A 22,983-nucleotide genomic window follows, 5' to 3' on the forward strand; every position below is an offset into this window, starting at 1 on the left:
CTCAGACTAGTGCAATTTATTTATTTGTGATTCATTCATTTGACTATCAATATATTTTGCCTTGAAGCTGGATCGTTTTCATTTGCACATTCATAACACTGCAATAATTGATGTGAGTAAGAGTCTGGACAAATGTCATGGTCAATTTGAAAAAGGCATTATTACAGGCCTCCTTGATGTGGCGGAAATGAATCTGTCCAAAGGTCCTTCGAACCAAACATGTGCGCCACATTGCATCAGACTGCCGACTACTGTAATACGCTGCTTATCCGGAACTCATGAGTTGACGTCCCTTTCTTCTTCATTCAACGGTATGGATAACTTTTTCAAGTGCCATTTATTTTAAAATGATGTATTATATCAAACGTTTGTGTACATAATTCATGGTGTAAGCAGGTGAAATGGAACTCTCAAATGCATAGATGGAGCAATGGATTTTTAAAATGTAACTAGGCAAGTCAGTTAGGAACAAATTCTTCTTTTTGACAATGACGGCCTACCGGGCCGTCAGTGCCTTGTTCAGAACGATAGATTTTTACATGGTCAGCTTAGGGATTCGATCCTGCAACCTTTCAGTGACTGGCCCAACGCTCTAACCAGTAGGCTACCGGCCGCCCCCGATGCAAGGACTGATCGTTCATGATATCAACCTGATAGTTTAAACTATTTTTTGAGACTATAGTGTTTTACACTTAGCTAACATTACTTTGTTTACAAACATTGGAGTAAAACAAGTTTATATTTTGGGTTATGATGGTGTACGACCATTGAACGAAGCTCATGAGGCATTTAGCAATGTTAGATTTTTCAAGAATGAATGGGTATATATATTTTATTTACAATGGATATAGCAACTACATATTGTCCCTTTTTAAAGTTACAGCTTGCCAAAGCTGATGATTAGCTAGCCGACTAAACTCCTCATGGAGTGGAGTTTAGTCCGCTAATGGTTAGCATGTCTTTCCAGTTTGTCAGGTTTGTTGCACTAGAAAATAGCGCATGAATCGTTGCATAGCTATCTGTGCACGTCTCTGTTTGTGGAGTTGTCTCTGTTTACTTCCCAGATTTGTTGCTAACTTTAGCGTTTGTTACTTAAGAGATGTCACCTTAGTGTAGCATAATTTAAGTTAGCATAAACAAACATGCCCAAAACAGTAACGGTACTGCCTACTGTTATGTAGCTAACCTGCTAGCAAGCTAGTTTTAGCTGAGATTGGATGACTTGTGAAGTGGTTTGCATCCAAATACATATCTGTACTATTTAATGGAAGCGTTATATTTTGACAGTCATTATATTGTCTGGCACACCAATCTCAATCATTCTCCCCCTCTCCTAGGGATGGCTTCGCTCTACGTCTCCCCCCACCCTGACGACTTCAGAAGCCTCATGGCCCTGGTCGCTGCAGAGTTCTGCCCCTCTCGGCTCTGCACACGCATAGAAGACCCTCCTGCCTCCCTGGCCCTGTGCTCTCGCCCCAGCCTGGTGCTGGGCTCTGGGGGAGGTGAGGTGCTCTCTGGGGCCAGTGCTGTTGCATGGTACCTAGCCTCTCAGGGGAAGAGGATAGGGTCGAATGCTAAACAGGAGAGCCAGGTGTGGCAGTGGCTCAGCTTTGCAGACAATGAGCTGATTCCTGTGTCCTGTGCTGTGGTGTTCCCACTGCTGGGGGTGATGGGAGTGGATAAGAAGGTGAGGGAGAGGGTCTCACTACTGGAAGCAACCCATGCAGTCACAAACACACAAATAGGAGTATAATGGTGAATATTTGCTTAATTTCAAATGAATTGGACTATGGGAGTGATTGAACAATGACAAAGCAAGGGGAGGGAACACTAATCTGGAATATAACATACCCCAAGACAAATTCCTGTGTTAACATTGTTGATTACCAATCGTTTTTTCTGATTCTGATGAGTCCATGCAGCTTCAGCAGAGTTCTCATGCTGAGATGATGCGCGTGCTAAACGTTCTAGATAAGAACCTGGAGCCTAGAACATTCCTGGTGGGAGACAGCCTCACTCTGGCTGACATCGCTGTGGCAACCGCAGCACTCCTGCCCTTCAAATACGTGAGCCAAGTCTTTATATTAACATTTATTTTTTATCTTATTTGTGTATCCTCTTCCTTATTCTTTAAAGTTAGGAAGAAGTGAAAGTATTTGTCTTCTGTTAACAGACTGTCTGGTAAGTGAGTGCTGGGGAGTATTCATTCGGGAGGGGCGGCAGGTAGCCTAGTGGTTAGAGCATTGTGCCAGTAACTGAAAGGTTGCTCGATCAAATCTCCGAGCTGACAAGGTAAAAGTCTGTCGTTCTGTCCCTGAACAGGACAGGGCACTGTTCCCCGGTAGGCCGTCATTGTAAATAAGAATTTGTTCTTAACTGACTTGCCTAGTTAAATAAATAAACTCATTGCAACAGAACCTGTTTACTGTTTAAGATCTAAATGGAGCAAGCAGAACAAAACGGGGGGCCTACCTGCATTTGTCCTATAAAAACGATTGTTTTCGTTGTATAAAACGTTTTCCATTTGGAGTAAAACGTTTAGCAACAGACAAAACATTTAGCAACAGAATCGGCATAATGAATACACCGCAGTTGTACTGTAAAGCTGGTGTCACACGAAGCAATCCGTATGCAATTTTTGTTGCAGATTGCAAGTGACATCATCTCAAGCAACATTGCTGATACACAAAGCAACTCGACTGAAATTGCATGCAACATCCAATGTAAGATCTTCCTGTTTCACATTGTTTGAATTCCAATAACATTCTTCTTATGTCATACTAGGCCTTGGAGCCGTCCAACAGGAAAGCCCTGACGAACGTGACCAGGTGGTTTCTGACCTGTGTCAACCAGCCTCAGTTTGTCAAGGTCCTGGGACAGATCTCTCTGTGTGAGAAGATGGTGCCCGTCACACCCAAACCCAGCGTTGGTCCTGTTCCTGCTGCTAACGCTAATCCAACTGCTGATTCCAATGCTACCAATGGTAAGAGGCTTAGGCCATGTCTTTGACTGTGAGTAACTCGTCTGGTAGTATGTGTTAAAGATGCACTATGCAGAAATTGTTCCCTCATTTCCTGGTTGCTAAAATTCTAATAGTGCGCCTAATTTCAGTTTATGCAACATAACAAGCAAATATAGTGTAGGGAATCACTGTACCATCTAAACCACTGTGAAATATATATTTTCCATAACCAAAAATATTGTATTTTCAGCTTTTTGAATCTGGTGTACAAAACCAAAAATTAAAGACACAAAAACTAAACTTGATAACGGGAAGCATATAAATATTGAAAGTAGAACAGATCTGCTGCTTCTTAGACATGCTTTCAATGAGAATGGCAGATCTATAACACACATTTCTATGTAAATTTGGTTGGGTCGCCCAAAAAGTTATGTTGCAGCTTTAAGAATTTGCAAACAATATGGAATCAATAAAATGACAAGTACCTTCAATTTGATTGTATATTGCATGCAATAAAACAATTATAATAATTGTGAGTTGACTCGTATATCTTGAGATGATGACATTTGCAACCTGCAAATGCAACAGAAATTCTGCTCAAGTTTCTTTGTGTGAGACCAGCTTTAGATTGAAGAATAACTTTATTATCCTGAAGACCAACGGTGTCTTCTTGTCTAGCTGAATGGCAAATCTGTTTCAGTTTTCACTACATTTGGCATCTTATCAGTTAGTTACATAGGAGGAATATTTTCTGCATACATAGCATCATGAGTTTTTATTTTTTTTAAAACTTTATTTAACTAGGCAAGTCAGTTAAGAACAAATTCTTATTTTCAATGACGGCCTAGGAACAGTGGGTTAACTGCCTTGTTCAGGGGCATAACGACAGAGTCGTACCATGTCAGCTCAGGGATTTGAACTTGCAACCTTACTAGTCCAACACTCTAACCACTAGGCTACGCTGCCGCCCCAGAGTTGACTCCTTGTGTGTGTGTGTGTGTGTGTCAGCTTGAGTTTGTTTGAGTGTTTTTTATTCTCAAAGTGTGTTTCTCTCTCTCTCTCAGGCAAACCAAAGACAGAAGCCCAGCTGAAGAAGGAGGCTAAAAGCAGAGAGAAGTTGGAGAAGTTCCAAAAGAAGAAGGAGATGGAGGAGAAGAAAAAGCAAGAAAAGAAACTGGCACCCCCAACAGAGGTATGAAGATGCACAGGTGGCGGGTTTCATTTCTCATTTTCCTTGTTGCAAAGACCATTGCTGTGTGGATCAACTGGAACCCAACAAGATGATGATGATCCTTAAAGTATACTCCCTTTACAGTTTTTACAGCCTAGATAAGGTCATTCAGTAGGTGTCTTCAGTCTCATTCTGGTCTCTCTCCAGAAAAAGGCCAAACCAGAGAAGAAGGACCTGGGAGTGATCTCATACGACGTCCCCACCCCTCCTGGAGAGAAAAAAGGTGCTTATTAACCATAGAATTAGGAATTTGAATAATTGAATATGATCTCTGTTATTAACCATGTATAATCCACCACTCTCTCTTTTATACTTTGTGTGTGTGTGTGTGTGGTGCGACTTAAACTCCTATCTCTCCCTGTGTCAGATGTCCTGAGCCCCCTGCCAGACTCGTACAGTCCTCAGTATGTGGAGGCAGCCTGGTACTCCTGGTGGGAGAAGCAGGGATACTTCAAACCTGAGTATGGGGTGAGACTGTCACTCTCTGTATTTAATAGTTTATGAAATGTGACATTTAACCAGCCCATGGCTGAGGTCATAATCAAGCTATTATGATGTTCTTATATTCTTCAGCGGAAGAGTATCAGTGAGCCTAACCCCCGTGGAGTGTTCATGATGTGTATCCCTCCGCCCAATGTGACGGGATCTCTTCACTTAGGCCATGCCCTAACCAACGCCATCCAGGACTGTCTGACCAGATGGTAATGGGATTCTCTATCTGATTACACCAATCTGCTCTCCCTTTCTAGCGGTTTATTTTCACATCCTTTCACCAATCTCACTCTATTATTTTTCTTCTTTCTACAAACCTCTCACACTTTCTCTCTCATTCTCTCTCTAGCCATCTCTGTCTTGCTTTTTCTCTTGCTGTCATGACTCTACGTGTCCCACTTTTCTCTTCACCTCTCTCAACATTCATGTCTTGTCCCATTCTCAATATTCTGTAGTGCTGTAATCTAGTTCTGTCCTTATCGCAGTATGATGGTGCATTTCCTGTTTCCTCCCTCTCCCCAGGCACCGTATGCGTGGCGAGACGACCCTGTGGAACCCAGGCTGTGACCACGCGGGCATCGCCACCCAGGTGGTGGTGGAGAAAAAACTGATGAGGGAGAGGGGCTTGAGCCGTCACGACCTGGGGAGAGACCAGTTCATCCAAGAGGTCTGGAAGTGGAAGAACGAGTGAGTGGTGGGAGAGGAAGGACAGATGTTTTCAAAAGAAAGAACAACAATAGAAGAGAAAGTAAGAGCTAGAGTTCCTCTCTTTCCTCCCTCACCCTCTTTCTTCCTCCCTGCGCTGTGTTGTAGGAAGGGAGACCGTATCTACCACCAGCTGAAGAAGCTGGGTTCCTCCCTGGACTGGGACAGAGCCTGCTTTACCATGGACCCTGTAAGTTTACTATCGTTTACATTACCTTACACTTTACATTACCTGTCACCTCTTACTGTGTTATCATGGACAACTCATGAGAGCTTTATTAGTCTAATACATAAAGTACTATGTCTAGACTGAGCCTTTACTAACGTTGTAATGTTCCCAACACTAAACTATTGTGACTCCCTCTCTAGAAACTGTCCTATGCAGTCCAGGAGGCGTTCATTCGTCTGCATGAGGACGGCGTGATCTACAGGAGCAAGAGGCTGGTCAACTGGTCCTGCACCCTCAACTCTGCCATCTCGGATATAGAGGTATTATTCTGTTGTGAAATGTTATAAACCGTTTTTGAAATGTCCATTCTGTTGCATACTATAATGAACACTCCCATGATGCTGTGTTGTCCAGGTGGATAAGAAGGAGCTGACTGGCAGGACTCTGCTGCCCGTGCCTGGCTACAAGGACAAGGTGGAGTTTGGAGTACTGGTCTCCTTCTCCTACAATATAGAGGGATCAGGTAAGACATGGGGAGAGTCATTTTGGGCTGGGGAGGTACAGGGACATGGCTTTATCTTGTTTCTTTCAATTATGTTAATTGATCTCTCCCTTCCATTTTTTTCTCCCTCCCTCTATTTCTGTCTTCTCTTATTAAATGTCTCCCACTGTCTCACTGTTAGATGAGGAGGTGATTGTGGCGACCACTCGTATAGAGACCATGCTGGGAGATTCTGCTGTGGCCGTCCACCCTGCCGACCCCAGATACCAGGTCTCTACAACCCACACACACACCCCGCCAACCTTCCAATACAGACATTCTTTGGGAAAATCCATGAAAGATTATACTTTCTTGATATTTAAATGTTGTTTTGATGAATGTTTTTGGCATTCTAATTGAGAACTAACACGCTTTGGTTTATTTGTGTCTCTCAGCACCTTAAAGGGAAGATGGTGCTTCATCCCTTCTGTGACAGGAAGATGCCCATCGTGTTTGATGAGTTCGTGGACGTCAACTTTGGAACAGGTACTGACCATGCTGTGTGGCCATGTAGTGTGGCCTGCTGTGTGGCCTGTAGTAATCTGGTGGTCTAAGGAATAGCAGGATACTGTTAGTTTGGAAGGTTGAGCTGTACGGAACCTTGTCTCTCCCTCTCCCCCTTCTTTCTCTCTCCCCCTTCTTTCTCTCCACCAGGTGCTGTGAAGATCACCCCAGCCCATGACCATAATGATTATGAGGTTGGAAACAGACACCACCTGGCCTTCATCAACATCCTGGATGAGAATGGCCTGCTCATCAACGTGCCAGCTCCATTCCTGGTACAGTACACTCACACTACTTCTTCACCTGGTACAGTACACTCGCACTACATCTTCACCTGGTACAGTACACTCGCACTTCTTCTTCACCTGGTACAGTACACTCCCACTTCTTCTTCACCTGGTACAGTACTCGCACTACTTCTTCACCTGGTACAGTACTCGCACTACGTCTTCACCTGGTACAGTACACTCGCACTACATCTTCACCTGGTACAGTACACTCGCACTACATCTTCACCTGGTACAGTACACTCGCACTACGTCTTCACCTGGTACAGTACACTCGCACTACGTCTTCACCTGGTACAGTACACTCGCACTACGTCTTCACCTGGTACAGTACACTCGCACTACGTCTTCACCTGGTACAGTACACTCGCACTACGTCTTCACCTGGTACAGTACACTCGCACTACGTCTTCACCTGGTACAGTACACTCGCACTACGTCTTCACCTGGTACAGTACACTCGCACTACGTCTTCACCTAGTACAGTACACTCGCACTACGTCTTCACCTGGTACAGTACACTCGCACTACGTCTTCACCTGGTACAGTACACTCGCACTACGTCTTCACCTGGTACAGTACACTCGCACTACGTCTTCACCTGGTACAGTACACTCACACTACGTCTTCACCTGGATCTTGTCTTCATGCTGTCTTAGTAGTTGTGGTGTGTTGTCACTCTTCTTCCTTTTCCTCCTTGTTGTTCTGTGTGGTATCTGTTTGGTAACTTCCTCTCTGTTTTTCTCTGCCTACCTCCCCTCTCTTTCTCAGGGTATGAAACGGTTCGAAGCGAGGAAGGCTGTGCTGCAGGCTCTGAAGGACAGAGGCCATTTCAAGGAGACCAAAGATAACCCCATGGTGGTGCCTGTCTGCAGGTGTGTTACGATCAGTCCACATTACGAGCACATAAGGACATATTTTTTTCTAGCTTCGCGTGCATCTGTGGGCGAAATGTGGTCACATCTGTGTGAACATGTTAGTGAGAAAATTCTGGATTGGATGTGAGTGTGTTAGTATTGGATGTGAGTGTGTTAGTATTGGATGTGAGTGTGTTAGTATTGGATTTGAGTGTGTTTCTCCTCCCCAGTCGTTCTAAGGACATAGTGGAGCCCCTGCTGAAGCCTCAGTGGTATGTGGACTGTGCTGACATGGGCAAGCAGGCAGCTGACTCGGTCCGGGAGGGAAGACTCAAAATCATCCCAGACCACCACCATAAGACCTGGTTCAACTGGTTGGACAACATCAGGTAGGTCACCTCCATCTCTGTTCGGGTTCTGTTTTCCTCTTCCTTCTATACCTCTCTTTTGTCATCAGTCTTTCTCTTTCCTCGCTGTCCTTCCCGTTCTACTCTTTAATGTGCTCCATCTCTCTACGCATTAGGTGACACGCCACACTCTCCATTATAGAAATCAGGTGTATTACAGATCCTGGTTAGATCCCTAGTTAAAAACAGGAACTTTCCTCACATATTCACTTGAACATCCCTCATTCGTTGTCCCTCCCTCCCAGGGACTGGTGTATCTCTCGTCAGCTGTGGTGGGGTCACAGGATCCCAGCCTACTTTGTCACCGTGACTGACCCTTCAGTCACACCAGGAGAGGTGATATCCGTTTCACTCTTTCTCTCTCTCTGATTTTCTCTGTCATTTAAGTCACACCTGTTCAAACAACCCATGTCCCATCTCTCTGGCTTCCTTCTCCCGTCTTCTTCCTCCCTCCCGTCTTTTTCCTCCCTCCCTCCCGTCTTCTTCCTCCCGTCTTCTTCCTCCCTCACGTCCTCCAGGACATGGATGGTCATTACTGGGTGAGTGGGAGGACAGAGGAGGAGGCCAGAGATAAAGCTGCCAAGCGCTTCAACGTCTCCACTGACAAGGTCACCCTCCGACAGGGTAAGATCTTCTCTCAAATGATGATCATTTACAGTGGAATGGAGTATTTTGCCCATTACCAAGTGATTTTTGTTCACTTCCTGTGTTACAGATGAGGATGTCCTGGATACATGGTTCTCCTCTGGTATTTTCCCCTTCTCCATCTTCGGCTGGCCCAATGAGGTGAGGCTGTAGGTGTGTGGGTGTGTGTGTATTAAAGTTGTTAACATATGCTTTCCATAGTTCCTGAGATATATTGATGATATTGAATGTGTGGGTAAGGTGTGTCTAGAGCTGAGTGTGTGATACCCTCTGTGTGTAATACATGTCTTCCTCTCTCTGTCCAGACCCAGGACCTGAGTGTGTAATACATGTCTTCCTCTCTCTGTCCAGACCCAGGACCTGGGTGTGTAATACAGGTTTTCCTCTCTCTGTCCAGACCCAGGACCTGAGTGTGTAATACAGGTTTTCCTCTCTCTGTCCAGACCCAGGACCTGAGTGTGTAATACTTGTCTTCCTCTCTCTGTCCAGACCCAGGACCTGGGTGTGTAATACATGTTTTCCTCTCTCTGTCCAGACCCAGGACCTGAGTGTGTAATACAGGTTTTCCTCTCTGTCAAGACCCAGGACCTGAGTGTGTAATACAGGTTTTCCTCTCTCTGTCCAGACCCAGGACCTGAGTGTGTAATACAGGTTTTCCTCTCTCTGTCCAGACCCAGGACCTGAGTGTGTAATACAGGTTTTCCTCTCTCTGTCCAGACCCAGGACCTGAGTGTGTAATACATGTTTTCCTCTCTCTGTCCAGACCCAGGACCTGAGTGTGTGATACAGGTTTTTCTCTCTCTGTCCAGACCCAGGACCTGAGTGTGTAATACATGTCTTCCTCTCTCTGTCCAGACCCAGGACCTGAGTGTGTAATACAGGTTTTCCTCTCTCTGTCCAGACCCAGGACCTGAGTGTGTAATACAGGTTTTCCTCTCTCTGTCCAGACCCAGGACCTGAGTGTGTAATACATGTTTTCCTCTCTCTGTCCAGACCCAGGACCTGAGTGTGTAATACCCTCTGTGTGTAATACGTGTCTTCCTCTCTCTGTCCAGACCCAGGACCTGGGTGTGTAATACAGGTTTTCCTCTCTCTGTCCAGACCCAGGACCTGAGTGTGTAATACAGGTTTTCCTCTCTGTCCAGACCCAGGACCTGAGTGTGTAATACAGGTTTTCCTCTCTCTGTCCAGACCCAGGACCTGAGTGTGTAATACAGGTTTTCCTCTCTCTGTCCAGACCCAGGACCTGAGTGTGTAATACAGGTTTTCCTCTCTCTGTCCAGACCCAGGACCTGGGTGTGTAATACAGGTTTTCCTCTCTCTGTCCAGACCCAGGACCTGAGTGTGTAATACATGTTTTCCTCTCTGTCCAGACCCAGGACCTGAGTGTGTAATACATGTCTTCCTCTCTCTGTCCAGACCCAGGACCTGAGTGTGTAATACAGGTTTTCCTCTCTCTGTCCAGACCCAGGACCTGAGTGTGTAATACATGTCTTCCTCTCTCTGTCCAGACCCAGGACCTGAGTGTGTGATACCCTCTGTGTGTAATACATGTCTTCCTCTCTCTGTCCAGACCCAGGACCTGAGTGTGTAATACAGGTTTTCCTCTCTGTCCAGACCCAGGACCTGAGTGTGTAATACATGTCTTCCTCTCTCTGTCCAGACCCAGGACCTGAGTGTGTAATACATGTTTTCCTCTCTCTGTCCAGACCCAGGACCTGAGTGTGTAATACAGGTTTTCCTCTCTGTCCAGACCCAGGACCTGAGTGTGTAATACAGGTTTTCCTCTCTCTGTCCAGACCCAGGACCTGAGTGTGTAATACATGTTTTCCTCTCTCTGTCCAGACCCAGGACCTGAGTGTGTAATACAGGTTTTCCTCTCTCTGTCCAGACCCAGGACCTGAGTGTGTAATACAGGTTTTCCTCTCTCTGTCCAGACCTAGGACCTGAGTGTGTAATACAGGTTTTCCTCTCTCTGTCCAGACCCAGGACCTGAGTGTGTAATACATGTCTTCCTCTCTCTGTCCAGACCCAGGACCTGAGTGTGTGATACCCTCTGTGTGTAATACATGTCTTCCTCTCTCTGTCCAGACCCAGGACCTGAGTGTGTAATACATGTCTTCCTCTCTCTGTCCAGACCCAGGACCTGAGTGTGTAATACAGGTTTTCCTCTCTCTGTCCAGACCCAGGACCTGAGTGTGTAATACAGGTTTTCCTCTCTGTCCAGACCCAGGACCTGAGTGTGTAATACAGGTTTTCCTCTCTGTCCAGACCCAGGACCTGAGTGTGTAATACAGGTTTTCCTCTCTCTGTCCAGACCCAGGACCTGAGTGTGTAATACAGGTTTTCCTCTCTGTCCAGACCCAGGACCTGAGTGTGTAATACATGTCTTCCTCTCTCTGTCCAGACCCAGGACCTGAGTGTGTAATACATGTTTTCCTCTCTCTGTCCAGACCCAGGACCTGAGTGTGTAATACAGGTTTTCCTCTCTGTCCAGACCCAGGACCTGAGTGTGTAATACAGGTTTTCCTCTCTCTGTCCAGACCCAGGACCTGAGTGTGTAATACATGTCTTCCTCTCTCTGTCCAGACCCAGGACCTGAGTGTGTAATACAGGTTTTCCTCTCTCTGTCCAGACCCAGGACCTGAGTGTGTAATACATGTTTTCCTCTCTCTGTCCAGACCCAGGACCTGAGTGTGTAATACAGGTTTTCCTCTCTCTGTCCAGACCCAGGACCTGAGTGTGTAATACAGTCCAGACCCAGGACCTGAGTGTGTAATACATGTTTTCCTCTCTCTGTCCAGACCCAGGACCTGAGTGTGTGATACAGGTTTTTCTCTCTCTGTCCAGACCCAGGACCTGAGTGTGTAATACATGTTTTCCTCTCTCTGTCCAGACCCAGGACCTGAGTGTGTAATACAGGTTTTCCTCTCTCTGTCCAGACCCAGGACCTGAGTGTGTAATACAGGTGTCTTCCTCTCTCTGTCCAGACCCAGGACCTGAGTGTGTAATACAGGTTTTCCTCTCTCTGTCCAGACCCAGGACCTGAGTGTGTAATACAGGTTTTCCTCTCTCTGTCCAGACCCAGGACCTGAGTGTGTAATACATGTTTTCCTCTCTCTGTCCAGACCCAGGACCTGAGTGTGTAATACCCTCTGTGTGTAATACGTGTCTTCCTCTCTCTGTCCAGACCCAGGACCTGGGTGTGTAATACAGGTTTTCCTCTCTCTGTCCAGACCCAGGACCTGAGTGTGTAATACAGGTTTTCCTCTCTGTCCAGACCCAGGACCTGAGTGTGTAATACAGGTTTTCCTCTCTCTGTCCAGACCCAGGACCTGAGTGTGTAATACAGGTTTTCCTCTCTCTGTCCAGACCCAGGACCTGAGTGTGTAATACAGGTTTTCCTCTCTCTGTCCAGACCCAGGACCTGAGTGTGTAATACAGGTTTTCCTCTCTCTGTCCAGACCCAGGACCTGAGTGTGTAATACATGTTTTCCTCTCTCTGTCCAGACCCAGGACCTGAGTGTGTAATACATGTCTTCCTCTCTCTGTCCAGACCCAGGACCTGAGTGTGTAATACAGGTTTTCCTCTCTCTGTCCAGACCCAGGACCTGAGTGTGTAATACATGTCTTCCTCTCTCTGTCCAGACCCAGGACCTGAGTGTGTAATACCCTCTGTGTGTAATACATGTCTTCCTCTCTCTGTCCAGACCCAGGACCTGAGTGTGTAATACAGGTTTTCCTCTCTGTCCAGACCCAGGACCTGAGTGTGTAATACATGTCTTCCTCTCTGTCCAGACCCAGGACCTGAGTGTGTAATACATGTTTTCCTCTCTCTGTCCAGACCCAGGACCTGAGTGTGTAATACAGGTTTTCCTCTCTGTCCAGACCCAGGACCTGAGTGTGTAATACAGGTTTTCCTCTCTCTGTCCAGACCCAGGACCTGAGTGTGTAATACATGTTTTCCTCTCTCTGTCCAGACCCAGGACCTGAGTGTGTAATACAGGTTTTCCTCTCTCTGTCCAGACCCAGGACCTGAGTGTGTAATACAGGTTTTCCTCTCTCTGTCCAGACCTAGGACCTGAGTGTGTAATACAGGTTTTCCTCTCTCTGTCCAGACCCAGGACCTGAGTGTGTAATACATGTCTTCCTCTCTCTGTCCAGACCCAGGACCTGAGTGTGTGATACCCTCTGTGTGTAATACATGTCTTCCTCTCTCTGTCCAGACCCAGGACCTGAGTGTGTAATACATGTCTTCCTCTCTCTGTCCAGACCCAGGACCTGAGTGTGTAATACAGGTTTTCCTCTCTCTGTCCAGACCCAGGACCTGAGTGTGTAATACAGGTTTTCCTCTCTGTCCAGACCCAGGACCTGAGTGTGTAATACAGGTTTTCCTCTCTGTCCAGACCCAGGACCTGAGTGTGTAATACAGGTTTTCCTCTCTCTGTCCAGACCCAGGACCTGAGTGTGTAATACAGGTTTTCCTCTCTGTCCAGACCCAGGACCTGAGTGTGTAATACAGGTGTCTTCCTCTCTCTGTCCAGACCCAGGACCTGAGTGTGTAATACATGTTTTCCTCTCTCTGTCCAGACCCAGGACCTGAGTGTGTAATACAGGTTTTCCTCTCTGTCCAGACCCAGGACCTGAGTGTGTAATACAGGTTTTCCTCTCTCTGTCCAGACCCAGGACCTGAGTGTGTAATACATGTCTTCCTCTCTCTGTCCAGACCCAGGACCTGAGTGTGTAATACAGGTTTTCCTCTCTCTGTCCAGACCCAGGACCTGAGTGTGTAATACATGTTTTCCTCTCTCTGTCCAGACCCAGGACCTGAGTGTGTAATACAGGTTTTCCTCTCTCTGTCCAGACCCAGGACCTGAGTGTGTAATACAGGTTTTCCTCTCTCTGTCCAGACCTAGGACCTGAGTGTGTAATACAGGTTTTCCTCTCTCTGTCCAGACCCAGGACCTGAGTGTGTAATACATGTCTTCCTCTCTCTGTCCAGACCCAGGACCTGAGTGTGTGATACCCTCTGTGTGTAATACATGTCTTCCTCTCTCTGTCCAGACTCAAGTTTTCCTCTCTCTGTCCAGACCCAGGACCTGAGTGTGTAATACAGGTTTTCCTCTCTCTGTCCAGACCTAGGACCTGAGTGTGTAATACAGGTTTTCCTCTCTCTGTCCAGACCCAGGACCTGAGTGTGTAATACATGTCTTCCTCTCTCTGTCCAGACCCAGGACCTGAGTGTGTGATACCCTCTGTGTGTAATACATGTCTTCCTCTCTCTGTCCAGACTCAAGTTTTCCTCTCTCTGTCCAGACCCAGGACCTGAGTGTATAATACAGGTTTTCCTCTCTCTGTCCAGACCCAGGACCTGAGTGTGTAATACATGTTTTCCTCTCTCTGTCCAGACCCAGGACCTGAGTGTGTAATACATGTTTTCCTCTCTCTGTCCAGACCCAGGACCTGAGTGTGTGATACAGGTTTTTCTCTCTCTGTCCAGACCCAGGACCTGAGTGTGTAATACATGTCTTCCTCTCTCTGTCCAGACCCAGGACCTGAGTGTGTAATACAGGTTTTCCTCTCTCTGTCCAGACCCAGGACCTGAGTGTGTAATACAGGTTTTCCTCTCTCTGTCCAGACCCAGGACCTGAGTGTGTAATACATGTTTTCCTCTCTCTGTCCAGACCCAGGACCTGAGTGTGTAATACCCTCTGTGTGTAATACGTGTCTTCCTCTCTCTGTCCAGACCCAGGACCTGGGTGTGTAATACAGGTTTTCCTCTCTCTGTCCAGACCCAGGACCTGAGTGTGTAATACAGGTTTTCCTCTCTGTCCAGACCCAGGACCTGAGTGTGTAATACAGGTTTTCCTCTCTCTGTCCAGACCCAGGACCTGAGTGTGTAATACAGGTTTTCCTCTCTCTGTCCAGACCCAGGACCTGAGTGTGTAATACAGGTTTTCCTCTCTCTGTCCAGACCCAGGACCTGGGTGTGTAATACAGGTTTTCCTCTCTCTGTCCAGACCCAGGACCTGAGTGTGTAATACATGTTTTCCTCTCTGTCCAGACCCAGGACCTGAGTGTGTAATACATGTCTTCCTCTCTCTGTCCAGACCCAGGACCTGAGTGTGTAATACAGGTTTTCCTCTCTCTGTCCAGACCCAGGACCTGAGTGTGTAATACATGTCTTCCTCTCTCTGTCCAGACCCAGGACCTGAGTGTGTGATACCCTCTGTGTGTAATACATGTCTTCCTCTCTCTGTCCAGACCCAGGACCTGAGTGTGTAATACAGGTTTTCCTCTCTGTCCAGACCCAGGACCTGAGTGTGTAATACATGTCTTCCTCTCTCTGTCCAGACCCAGGACCTGAGTGTGTAATACATGTTTTCCTCTCTCTGTCCAGACCCAGGACCTGAGTGTGTAATACAGGTTTTCCTCTCTGTCCAGACCCAGGACCTGAGTGTGTAATACAGGTTTTCCTCTCTCTGTCCAGACCCAGGACCTGAGTGTGTAATACATGTTTTCCTCTCTCTGTCCAGACCCAGGACCTGAGTGTGTAATACAGGTTTTCCTCTCTCTGTCCAGACCCAGGACCTGAGTGTGTAATACAGGTTTTCCTCTCTCTGTCCAGACCTAGGACCTGAGTGTGTAATACAGGTTTTCCTCTCTCTGTCCAGACCCAGGACCTGAGTGTGTAATACATGTCTTCCTCTCTCTGTCCAGACCCAGGACCTGAGTGTGTGATACCCTCTGTGTGTAATACATGTCTTCCTCTCTCTGTCCAGACCCAGGACCTGAGTGTGTAATACATGTCTTCCTCTCTCTGTCCAGACCCAGGACCTGAGTGTGTAATACAGGTTTTCCTCTCTCTGTCCAGACCCAGGACCTGAGTGTGTAATACAGGTTTTCCTCTCTGTCCAGACCCAGGACCTGAGTGTGTAATACAGGTTTTCCTCTCTGTCCAGACCCAGGACCTGAGTGTGTAATACAGGTTTTCCTCTCTCTGTCCAGACCCAGGACCTGAGTGTGTAATACAGGTTTTCCTCTCTGTCCAAACCCAGGACCTGAGTGTGTAATACATGTCTTCCTCTCTCTGTCCAGACCCAGGACCTGAGTGTGTAATACATGTTTTCCTCTCTCTGTCCAGACCCAGGACCTGAGTGTGTAATACAGGTTTTCCTCTCTGTCCAGACCCAGGACCTGAGTGTGTAATACAGGTTTTCCTCTCTCTGTCCAGACCCAGGACCTGAGTGTGTAATACATGTCTTCCTCTCTCTGTCCAGACCCAGGACCTGAGTGTGTAATACAGGTTTTCCTCTCTCTGTCCTGTCCAGACCCAGGACCTGAGTGTGTAATACATGTTTTCCTCTCTCTGTCCAGACCCAGGACCTGAGTGTGTAATACAGGTTTTCCTCTCTCTGTCCAGACCCAGGACCTGAGTGTGTAATACAGGTTTTCCTCTCTCTGTCCAGACCTAGGACCTGAGTGTGTAATACAGGTTTTCCTCTCTCTGTCCAGACCCAGGACCTGAGTGTGTAATACATGTCTTCCTCTCTCTGTCCAGACCCAGGACCTGAGTGTGTGATACCCTCTGTGTGTAATACATGTCTTCCTCTCTCTGTCCAGACTCAAGTTTTCCTCTCTCTGTCCAGACCCAGGACCTGAGTGTGTAATACAGGTTTTCCTCTCTCTGTCCAGACCTAGGACCTGAGTGTGTAATACAGGTTTTCCTCTCTCTGTCCAGACCCAGGACCTGAGTGTGTAATACATGTCTTCCTCTCTCTGTCCAGACCCAGGACCTGAGTGTGTGATACCCTCTGTGTGTAATACATGTCTTCCTCTCTCTGTCCAGACTCAAGTTTTCCTCTCTCTGTCCAGACCCAGGACCTGAGTGTATAATACAGGTTTTCCTCTCTCTGTCCAGACCCAGGACCTGAGTGTGTAATACAGGTTTTCCTCTCTCTGTCCAGACCCAGGACCTGAGTGTGTAATACAGGTTTTCCTCTCTCTGTCCAGACCCAGGACCTGAGTGTGTAATACAGGTTTTCCTCTCTCTGTCCAGACCCAGGACCTGAGTGTGTAATACAGGTTTTCCTCTCTGTCCAGACCCAGGACCTGAGTGTGTAATACAGGTTTTCCTCTCTGTCCAGACCCAGGACCTGAGTGTGTAATACAGGTTTTCCTCTCTCTGTCCAGACCCAGGACCTGAGTGTGTAATACAGGTTTTCCTCTCTGTCCAGACCCAGGACCTGAGTGTGTAATACATGTCTTCCTCTCTCTGTCCAGACCCAGGACCTGAGTGTGTAATACATGTTTTCCTCTCTCTGTCCAGACCCAGGACCTGAGTGTGTAATACAGGTTTTCCTCTCTGTCCAGACCCAGGACCTGAGTGTGTAATACAGGTTTTCCTCTCTCTGTCCAGACCCAGGACCTGAGTGTGTAATACATGTCTTCCTCTCTCTGTCCAGACCCAGGACCTGAGTGTGTAATACAGGTTTTCCTCTCTCTGTCCAGACCCAGGACCTGAGTGTGTAATACATGTTTTCCTCTCTCTGTCCAGACCCAGGACCTGAGTGTGTAATACAGGTTTTCCTCTCTCTGTCCAGACCCAGGACCTGAGTGTGTAATACAGGTTTTCCTCTCTCTGTCCAGACCTAGGACCTGAGTGTGTAATACAGGTTTTCCTCTCTCTGTCCAGACCCAGGACCTGGGTGTGTAATACAGGTTTTCCTCTCTCTGTCCAAACCCAGGACCTGAGTGTGTAATACATGTTTTCCTCTCTCTGTCCAGACCCAGGACCTGAGTGTGTTCTATCCAGGCAGCCTGCTGGAGACAGGTCATGACATCCTGTTCTTCTGGGTGGCCCGCATGGTGATGATGGGCCTCAAACTCACTGGCAAGCTGCCCTTCAAAGAGGTGGGGCTCATTTGGAAGTAATCACCTGCTGCCTCTGACCAGTGTAGCATGTCATTGATTACAGTGGGGACAGTCTGTATAGTAATGGTAATGGCTGTGTAGTAATGGTAATGGCTGTGTAGTAATGGTAATGGCTGTGTTTGATACTAGGTGTACCTCCATGCGGTGGTGAGGGACGCCCACGGGAGGAAGATGAGCAAATCTCTGGGGAACGTCATCGACCCCCTGGACGTCATCACAGGCATCTCTCTGGAGGTAACACACCGTGCTCCCATGGGGGGTGTTGTACTGTCTGCTTATTAAGCAGCTATTCCAGGCTCTATTGAGGCCCTTTTATCTGTCTCTCCTAGTGTTGCTCCCTCAAACTGAGCTGAGTAGGGTTCGGAGGTATCCACATGTTCTTACCGTCATACCGTTTCTGTACCATACAAGGGTATACAGTATTACCGGAAATGCACACAAGGGGCACAAAACAAAACAATCTTGATCCAGGAGGGGATTGAATGTAACCAATAAGCTGTAACCAAGACACTTGATCTTGCCACAGCTAGCAAGTTAGTGAACCAAATGTATAGCTGGAGCCCTGAGCTGGATATCATTTATTTGACACATCTTAGGTTTCTTATAGTTCTACTTAACGTATAGTTAAAAGCAGTGACGAAGCACACCCCCCCCCCCCCCCCCCAGCTGAAATACCCTGGTATACAGTATAAACGGTATATCGCCCAAGTCTAGAGCCCAGTCAGCCCTCTAGAGCAGTGGCCACCAAGGTCACTTTCGTAGTCAAAAAGCAAGCCGATATCTACCGCTATTATTTAATCATTTCTTTCAACATTTTTTAAAAACATTTTACCTAAAAAACAATTGTGTAGGAATGAGGTTTGTGCAGTAGGTCTAATACATTATCACAGAATATTGGCTATATGCCTGGCCTGCCAGTTCTTCTCAGACCATATTATATACAAAAACTCACACTTTGATAACAAAATAGATCAGTTTGTGTAGTACTTGCAAGGCAGAACTGAGCATAATTTGAGATAATTTGCAAATAATTCACTTATTTATTTTTTTGCTGGACTGGTACCTGCATCAATCTGATGGTCATGGTGCTTTCAAGACAACTGAAGAAGAGGTCAAATCATGATGTCAGTGATCTAGAAACTATTTTTCCCAGTCGGATCTTCCGAGTTCCCTGTGGTTTTGAACACTACATTAGTCTCAGGGGAGGATCCGTCTCTCACATCTCTGCTCTATTCCTCGATATTAAAATGGACATGATGAGCTGCTAATAATAATACAAATGCAGGGCTATCGAGACACTTGGCTACTAATTCATTACAGCACGAGTGGAAGTAGGGAGAAGCACGTTTTTATGTTTTGAATAAACACGGCGTTGACAGTACTGAACAAAAACTTTGACTTGAACTAACTCATAAAAACAGCGTTGACAGTACTGAACAAAAACTTCGACATGAACTAACTCATAAAAACAGCGTTGGCAGTACTGAACAAAAACTTCGACATGAACTAACTCATAAAAACAGCGTTGGCAGTACTGAACAAAAACTTCGACATGAACTAACTCATAAAAACAGCGTTGGCAGTACTGAACAAAAACTTCGACATGAACTAACTCATAAAAACAGCAGTCCTTTGCTGTATTGTGACAGTCTATCTGTGGTCATGGTTTTAAAAGTGATCAAATCTCATGTAGGTTAGGATCAAACTTTGCTGTAGCTGGGGTCGTGGAAGCTGTAGGCATGATGATTTGAGCTATCCGAATGGATAGTCGGGTAGGCACGCTCCCGGTCTGACGGGTAGGCAGTGTCTTTTCAGACAAATGAAATACTTTGCCTACCCAGTGCTTCTGAATCAAGTGCACCTACTGCCAACAGCGCAACACCATTTATTTAGTTTTTTTAAGGAGCGCAAGCCTTTATCTTTTCTACAGAAATGTTTGGTGATCGACTGGTTGGTGACCACTGCTATACAGGGCTCTGGCAGTACATACTCTTACTATATCAGGTGGATTGAGGAACCAAGTGTCTCTTGCTGCTTTGAATCAGTGTCATGCATTTATGTTGTCATGTAGCTGTTGAACTGCAAGTGTGGTTAAGGGCCTAGAACGAAGCACCAGGACATAGATGTCTCTGCTGACCCTTCGTGTGTGCAGGGTCTGTATGCCCAGCTGCAGGACAGTAATCTGGACCCAGTAGAGGTAGAGAAGGCCAAGCAGGGACAGAAGTCGGACTACCCCACTGGTATCCCAGAGTGTGGCACAGATGCCCTCCGCTTCGCCCTGTGTGCCTACACCAGCCAAGGTACATCACTCACTCCTGCCATCTGGTGATGTGGCCGTGTCATGTTATGGTTGGCATGCCATGTACACACCAACACAACCCTTTCTTTTCCTCTCTCCCCCTAACTCGCTCAGGCAGGGACATTAACATGGATGTGAATCGTATCCTTGGTTACCGTCACTTCTGTAACAAGCTGTGGAATGCTGTGAAGTTTGCCATGAGGACGCTGGGAGACAACTTTGTTCCTTCAGAGAAAGCCCAGGTGACATCTCTACTACAGTATCTTTATCTAGGCCTATTCATTGTGTGTGTGTACTGCAGTGTCATGCCTGTGTAAATGAAGGGAAATAAAGTTGCTTCAAGAAAATGCTCTTAATTTGTTATAGTGAAAACAGGTATTTGTATGATATGGTATTTAGGTTTATATCTCTGTAACATGTCCAATTATCCTCCTGTCAGCTGTGTGGGGAGGAGAGCGTGTCAGACCGGTGGATTCTGTCCCGTTTGTGTACTGCTGTGGGTCTGTGTAATGCAGGGTTCCAGGCCTACGACTTCCCAGCTATCACCACAGCCATCTACAACTTCTGGCTCTACGAGCTCTGTGACGTCTATCTGGTGAGAGTCTGTTTGCCTTGTCTCTGTCTGCCTGTGAGTGGTGGTGTGTGTGGGATTAATATATTACCACTCCTTCACTTCCTGCTCCCAACCTCCATCCCCGTCCCTTCTCGACCTCCCTCCCTCACCCCTCTAGGAGAGTGTGAAGCCAGTGTTCTCCAGGGCGGAGGAGGACAGTGGGTCTCAGAGCCAGGCTGTAGTCTGCAGACAGACGCTGTTCACCTGCCTGGAGACCGGCCTGCTCCTCCTAGCTCCCATCATGCCCTTCGTGGGCGAGGAGCTCTACCAGAGGTTGCCACGGCGACGATCCCAGGATGGCCACCCTAGTATCCACGTCACGCCCTACCCTGAGACTGAGGAGGTGAACTTTATATTGATACACTGTATAATAAACCAAAGGGTATGAGTTTTGTTGACTGTAATTTGTGGTGGTTGTCTGGCCGTCGTCTCTGTGTGGTCTCTAGTTCGGCTGGCACAGTGAGGATGTGGACCGTCAGATGGAGTTTGTGATGACCGTGGTCCGGACCATCCGTTCACTCAGGGCCGACTACAACCTGACCAAGACACGTGCCGATTGTGAGTTCATACATGACCACAAGCACTGTACCGTAATTTCCAGACTATAAACCGCTACTTTATTCCCACGCTTTGAACCTTGCGGTTTATACAATGAAGCGGCTAATTTATGAATTTTTCCCGCTTCCAAAAAAACGGAGCACCGTCACATAATGCCGTGTTTCGTTTAAAAGCCTATTTATTTTTGTTACAAGCCGTGTTTCGTTTAAAGGCTGTGTAAAGTTCATTTGTTTCAATGTACTGGTAGGCACCTGCGGCTTATAGACATGTGCGGCTTATTTATGTACAAAATACATTTAAGAATTCAGTGGGTGCGGTTTATATAGTGCAGGAATTACAGTACTATATTTACTACTTAATCATGCCCCCTTGCTATAACTATCTACTTTGGTGACTAGAACACTTCTCAGCGTTGTTTTACTTATTATACCCCCTCCCTCCCCAGGCTACCTCCAGTGTATAGACAGTGAGACGATGTCTCTGGTGGGGCAGTACAGTCTGCAGATCCAGACCCTGTCTCTATCCCAGACCATCCAGCCCGTCCCAGCCACCGGGGCCGTCCCAGAGGGCTGTGCTGTGGCCATTGCCTCCGACAGGTGCACCGTCCACCTCATGCTCAAGGTAAGAGGTCAATTTTACAGGTTTCAACCACACATTATTCTGTGTTGTGATTGGCTGACAGTGTATACGAGTCATCTGATGACTGTGCCAAACCAGACATCTTTATTCCCTAGTGAAATTGTTACACTTCTGTTTTTACAACTGCGTTTCCTTTTCTCCTCGTTGTTAATCTCTCTCCCAGGGTCTGATAGATTTGGAGAAGGAGGTGGCCAAGCTGACTGTGAAGAAGGGAGAGCTGGAGAAACAGATGGATAAACTGAGAGAAAAGATGGAGAAGAGTGACTACAAGGAGAAGGTGCCTGTTAAAGTACAGGATCTGGACGCTGAGAAGGTAAGGAGGATGTTATTACTCAGGCTATCGTTTTGAAACGTGGGGCATTCCCACAGTAAAAACGCTCTGCTTGTGAAGTGTGTGGTGACCTGTGATCCTGCTCTCTAACCCTCTTCCAGCTGCGTCAGAGCCAGACGGAGCTGGAGAAAGCAACGGAAGCCATAGACAACTTCAAGAGAATGGTGTAACCACTCCTCTCCGTCCCCTTTTACAACATGGTTGTTATCATAGTGAGCTCCAAAAGTATTGTCACAGTGACTTGTTTTGGATTTGAAATGATACAATGACAGAGGTTAAAGTGCAGACTTAAATTTAATTTGAGGGTATTTTCATCCATATTGGGTGAACATTTCTACACCCAAGACATGGGGGAGTTTTGTGCCTGTAACTGTCGATTATCCGCAATCATATTAATATAGAAATGTTTAGAAACATTATATTCACAATAAGTGACTCCAAAATGAAGCAATGAATTTCTAATTGGGCACAAAATGTTCTGAAACAACCAGCAAATCCTGGAAAGACTATGTACAAACATTTCACCCGATCTGAATGAAAATACCCTGAAGTTAAAGCTGACAGTCTGCACTTTAACCCAAAGTGCTGGAGTACAGAGCCAAAATAATTTCACTGTCCCAAAACATTGAGCTGTATTTCACCCTCCTGTCATTGTCTCATGTCAGTACTATGCCACTTTCCATAAAGGATGCTCTGGAGTAAAGTACCTTATATTAGACAGGCTGGGATCTGTTCTTTCTTTGATGCTCATTTAGTGACATTATTAGGTCCAGGAGTTTTTCCTGACCTGGAAAACGTCAAGGCCATAG

At 46.6% G+C, this 22,983-nt stretch overlaps 1 protein-coding gene across 1 annotated transcript; it reads left to right on the forward strand.

Annotated features, from left to right (window-relative positions):
- The first annotated feature begins 204 nt into the window (after positions 1-204).
- Positions 205-22,888, forward strand: LOC139424333 (valyl-tRNA synthetase 1). The gene is made up of 30 exons (XM_071176070.1): positions 205-311; positions 1,338-1,687; positions 1,923-2,066; positions 2,785-2,983; positions 4,027-4,154; positions 4,341-4,416; positions 4,561-4,661; positions 4,767-4,894; positions 5,208-5,372; positions 5,499-5,580; positions 5,760-5,879; positions 5,974-6,082; positions 6,243-6,331; positions 6,496-6,586; positions 6,755-6,879; positions 7,663-7,766; positions 7,979-8,137; positions 8,401-8,491; positions 8,674-8,779; positions 8,871-8,941; positions 17,588-17,713; positions 17,864-17,968; positions 19,887-20,034; positions 20,148-20,275; positions 20,473-20,628; positions 20,765-20,989; positions 21,093-21,204; positions 21,650-21,825; positions 22,007-22,156; positions 22,276-22,888. The coding sequence occupies exons 2-30, from the start codon at positions 1,340-1,342 to the stop codon at positions 22,342-22,344; spliced, it is 3,831 nt and encodes a 1,276-aa protein (XP_071032171.1). The 5' UTR covers positions 205-311; positions 1,338-1,339; the 3' UTR covers positions 22,345-22,888.
- The last annotated feature ends 95 nt before the right edge of the window (positions 22,889-22,983 follow it).

This window comes from Oncorhynchus clarkii, chromosome 2 (genome assembly GCF_045791955.1).
Source record: "Oncorhynchus clarkii lewisi isolate Uvic-CL-2024 chromosome 2, UVic_Ocla_1.0, whole genome shotgun sequence".
Classification (NCBI taxonomy): domain Eukaryota; kingdom Metazoa; phylum Chordata; class Actinopteri; order Salmoniformes; family Salmonidae; genus Oncorhynchus; species Oncorhynchus clarkii.

What these genes read in the sequence shown, in the direction of transcription:
- LOC139424333 (XM_071176070.1), top strand. Translation starts at nt 1,340, where the DNA reads ATGGCTTCGCTCTACGTCTCCCCCCACCCTGACGACTTCAGAAGCCTC. An exon ending in GTCTGGAAGTGGAAGAACGA is followed by an intron (nt 5,373 to 5,498) that starts GTGAGTGGTGGG and finishes GCTGTGTTGTAG; the next exon opens with GAAGGGAGACCGTATCTACC. An exon ending in TCTTCGGCTGGCCCAATGAG is followed by an intron (nt 8,942 to 17,587) that starts GTGAGGCTGTAG and finishes CTCTCTGTCCAG; the next exon opens with ACCCAGGACCTGAGTGTGTT.